The sequence below is a fragment of the Asparagus officinalis genome, chromosome 5 (genome assembly GCF_001876935.1).
Source record: "Asparagus officinalis chromosome 5, Aspof.V1, whole genome shotgun sequence".
Lineage (NCBI taxonomy): Eukaryota > Viridiplantae > Streptophyta > Magnoliopsida > Asparagales > Asparagaceae > Asparagus > Asparagus officinalis.
In genome coordinates this window covers 50,008,565-50,013,372 of record NC_033798.1, presented here as the reverse complement: position 1 = coordinate 50,013,372, position 4,808 = coordinate 50,008,565, and the positions used below count along the sequence as shown (strand labels likewise).

The window sequence follows — 4,808 nt, the reverse complement described above, 5'->3', positions numbered from 1 at the left end:
TCTTGCCGTATACTTCACAAAGAAGTTGAATATATTTCCGATGTTTAACACACACTCTGACAATACGAACTTTAATTTTTTTCCTGTTTCAATGAGAAAAAATGTTAATTTCATATATATAATTTTTATGTGACTTTAATTTATTATTTAAATAAGGTTAGGAGTTACCTCTTTTTTTTCTGTAATGAATTCTTCTACTATGCATCCAATAAAAGTTTTTGTTGTGTCAATAATGTTACCTTTGCTCCGTCCATATCATTTTCTGCGAGGATTTAAACATAATACTTGTATTTTTCATTGTTAATTTGGTTTAGATTATAATGTTAATATCTAATTTTGATATGTTTATTTCATGAAGAGGGGATATTACTTAACCTTGCTACTACGTCATCAGCGATTCTACAATATTTATCATTTGAACACTCATTATTAGCATTTCTATCACCTTCTTGCTGCAGCCTCTGTAAACGTAGAACCACGACTCAATTCTATTATAAATGATAGTTATCCTTGCCTTAAAGGCGCAATAACGTGTTTATTGCAGGATCTGAAATAGATACACTTGAACACTAGAGGGGGGGGTGAATAGTATTCTTTTAAAATTTATGCAAAGTATATTATAAATTGCAAAGAAAAATGGCAATCTCAGAAATTCACAATCACAAACACAAGGATTTTATACTGGTTCCACCAATCCGGTGTACATCCAGTCCCCAAGCAAATCCCGCTTAAGAGTTTTCACTATGATTTTGAATAAACTTATAAAATCAAACGCAAACCTGACCAATTTGCAAGTCCTAACAAATTGCAACACCAATTGACAAACACCTTGCCAATTTGAACACCAATCTCTAAACCAAGAGATTAACCCTCTCAAACCCGAGAGAAATCCTTGTTGAAGAAAGAACACAATTGATCCTATAAGCCTTGAATGTGTAGTGAAGTGCAGCAGTGGCTTAGGATTCTTTTAACCTCTGTAAATTGTCTAAATGATAGGTATTTGATGAATATTTAATGGCAATTTTAGAAACTTCTCTTTTTCACAAAATCTGAATATATTTTACTTGAAAAATTGCACAAAGATCAAAGCTTATGGGTATGTAAGTCTCTGTAATTTTTCTGAACAAATAACCTATTTATAGCCCTTGAAAAGACAATTTTTTGAACTTTAAAAACGTTTAAAAACAGCTATAAACAGTCATAAATTAAACTTTAAAATCTACTGTTGATATTAGTCGACTACATTGAGTTGAAACAGACTCTGTGTTTTCGGAAAATTTTCTCAGTAGTCGACTACAAAGCCCATTAGTCGACTACACTGTATTTTGACAGAAACTGATAAATTAAAATTTGAGTTCAGTAGTCGACTATAATGATGATTAGTCAACTACACTGTAAAATAACAGAAACTTATGTTTCTGTCAAACACCTGAGTAGTCAACTATAATCACTATTAGTCGACTATACTGTAAATTAACAGAAACATGTATTTGAGTTTTATACACGAGTAGTCGACTACTATTCTAATTAGTCGACTACTAAGAGTAAAAACTCTGCTATAAAAGGTTTTTATAATCAAGTATTAACTATAATTCTAATGGTTAACATAGGGGATTTCTATAGTTAACCAACACACTAAGTCTGTGTTAGTGTGTTCTAAAATTGTGTGTGTGCGTGTGTGTGATCAAGGCTTGTACAATTATTCTAAGTAAAGAAAATGTAAAATACATTATCTCATTTGTTCTTTATTTTCTTCACTTCAAATGCCTTGAAATCAACTTGCACTTGTACATATTCTGATATTGAAATCTGCATATAAAAGTTAGTGCACACACTGTATAAATTGTTATCATCAAAACACTATCATGGAGATATGATATTCAACATTTATGTATTGGTAAATTATTGTTAGGTTTAATTGTATGAATTTTAGAGTAGGTTTTCTAAGATCATACCTCTTTCGAATGTTGTGATAGTTGTATATATTAGTAATTTAAATTTTTGTTGTATTTATAAAGAGCCTTGATGAAGATGCTTTTGTCTTGGCAGCTTGTTCTGAAAGAGCCATGTATATTAGCTTTAAAATATAATTTTTTTCTTCAATGTGTTATATGGATGTTTGCTTAGTTTAATTTCTATTCTCCTATTTCTTCAGTAAGTTATATTTCTGGGTTAATATATATTATTGACATAATTTACAATGACATGCATATCTCCTCTACAAATTTAAGACAAATATAAGGTGAATTTTCTATTCAGTGGTCTTTAATAAGAATTTTAGTAATGAAATATTTACCTTCTTATTTAGAGATCTTAAAATCTTATAGTACATCATTATCTTTGATCATGTCTTTAAGAATTGATCATTCATTAGTAGTCATATCCTTAAATAAAGTATAACGCAAGGTAGTGACACTATATTGAAAAAATAAGAGGGTGATTTTATATTTTTTGCTTATGTAGAGTCACGACATACTAATTTTTCTTTTTATCTTCCATGAAGAATGTTTCTTTGATTGGGACAAAGTTATTCAATATTTTCTTCTAGGAGAATTCAATCGGTGCTTCTTTGATAGATATGACTTATACTTCTTTGATAGATAATGACTCATGTTAATGTCAATTGAAGTGATTCATGGACGTACCGAATTTTGGGTTTATTTCCTTCACTTTTCCATTTAAAATGAAAACTGTTTGATTTTTTTAAAGGATATCTCTGAATTTTCTGATAGTTCTCTATACATAAATATTTGTATTTTATTACCTTATACATATTATTACCATCAGAGATCAATATTTATAAATTAAAATCAATTAATTTTAAGCTATTATTTATAGTCTTTTATTAGCTTTATACGATTTAATCTTCAATCAATTAATGATACCAATGTATTTTTGCTGCTCTAACTTATTAATAAAATTATATGTGTAGATACTTTAATTTATATAGTGACGTTAATTTCTAATCTATCATATATTTTTTCAAATGTTTATTCCTTAACTGGATATGTTTAACAAGTTGTTATTTGCTTTTTTTACCAGCATCAACTTAGATTGCTTTTACATTATAAAAAAGGATAGTAAACCTTAAATTATAAGTTACGTTTATATATCTTAATGAAAGAATATCAAACAATTACTATTTTCTTTGCCAAGTTTTGAAATTTTAACTTTTTGTTTTTATGATTTTTAACTTTGAAGGCTGTGTTTTGCAATTTTTGGAACTTGGGGAGCATTTTTTATAATTTAAAACTTAAAGTTTGGTTCTTGTAATTTTAATATTTCATATGTTGGTGATGAGTTTTCAAATGTCAAGATATTCTTACAACTTTGAAAATTTGAGGTTGTTTTTTATAATTATTGAAACTTTGGGTTTTTTTACAAAATTTAGATCTTCAGCAGTCTGCTAAGAATTTTCAGATTTGATGTGTACTGCTTATAAGTTTTGAATTTCAAGTTTTTTTTTACGATTTTTAACTTTTTAGGTAGTTTTTTTATAATATTTATAACTTTGAAGTTATTTTTTATAAATTTTAAATTTTTAGGTGCTAATAATAATCCTTTGAATTCATCTATATTATTTGCAGGTTTTGAAATTTTAGAGGTTCAGCATGCTTTTTTATAATTTAAATTTTTGAGGATATTTTTATGTTTCTTGAACCGTTGAGGGTGTTAGTTGTAAATTTTAAACTCTTCGGAGATTGCTATTAATTTCCACATTTCATGTTTGTCATTTAAGTTAAAAAATGTCAAGGTGCTTTGTGTAATTTTAAACTTTTAAGGGTACTTTGTGCAATTTTTAAAACTTTTTTGCCTTTTTTGTAATACTTCATGTATTATAGTATGTTAGCTACGTATAATTTCTTTATCTTAATAAAGTAATACCATGGAGCTATTTCATGTCTTTTATTCATCTTATTTTTTTAAAATTATTGAGCTATAAATAGTTTATATGGTATTAGGATAGGATATAATTATAATTAGGATAAATTAAAATTTAAATAAAATATTGAAAATAGTGAATGATAATTTTGACTATGGAAAGTGTTCCCCGAACTCATGCTTTAAAGAGAGTATGATATTTAAATAATAATTCTAAAAAACTATTATTTTTATTATTTAAAAAAAAAATTAAAAAAACTTTTTTTTAGATTTATATTTAAATAATAATACAAAAAGTTATTTTTATTATTATAATAATACAATATCTTATGATATAACCAATAGTTATTCAATATTATCTAATATTAAAGTAATTATATTAATCAATAATAGTAAATTTAAATATGTAAATAATGGTCTTATCATCAAGATTCATAACTTATAAACTTCCATTGCCACAAAGTATACACGCAAACAATTATACTCATGGATAATATCCCGTTCAAAAAAATTCCTCTAGTCAACGCCCCGCACCCCCCCACCCAACCCCAAGCCCCACCCCACACCCAAAAAAAAAAAAAACGCCAAACGAGAAACAAAAAAAACAATTTGTGGGGGACTAAAAAAGGGCGCCGTGGGGGGTTCGTAGGAAGTCCGCCAAGTTCAGGGTTCTCGTGAATTAACCCCACAAAAGTGTCCGCGACTCGGTTAGCTACTTTCAAATCACTCATCGCCGACCAGCATCCCTCTAAAACCTCCCTCTCCGTTATCACTCTAAAACCTCCTCGTAAACCTCTTCTTTCGTTAGGGAAAAAAAAATTATAGGGTTTCAAATTATTGACGCCCTTTTTTTAATTTCTAATTACTAATTTTGGCATCAATGGAGGCCGTGGTGGTCGATGCCGGATCGAAGCTCCTCAAGGCTG

At 28.2% G+C, this 4,808-nt stretch overlaps 1 protein-coding gene across 1 annotated transcript in view; it reads left to right on the top strand.

The window, feature by feature from the left end:
- The window catches only part of LOC109843169 (actin-related protein 7), a 26,119-nt gene continuing 25,877 nt past the window's right edge, over nt 4,567-4,808 (top strand). The window contains exon 1 of the mRNA XM_020412101.1: nt 4,567-4,808. This exon is cut by the window's right edge and continues 20 nt beyond it. Within this exon, the coding sequence (XP_020267690.1) occupies nt 4,763-4,808 (46 nt within the window). The 5' untranslated portion in view covers nt 4,567-4,762.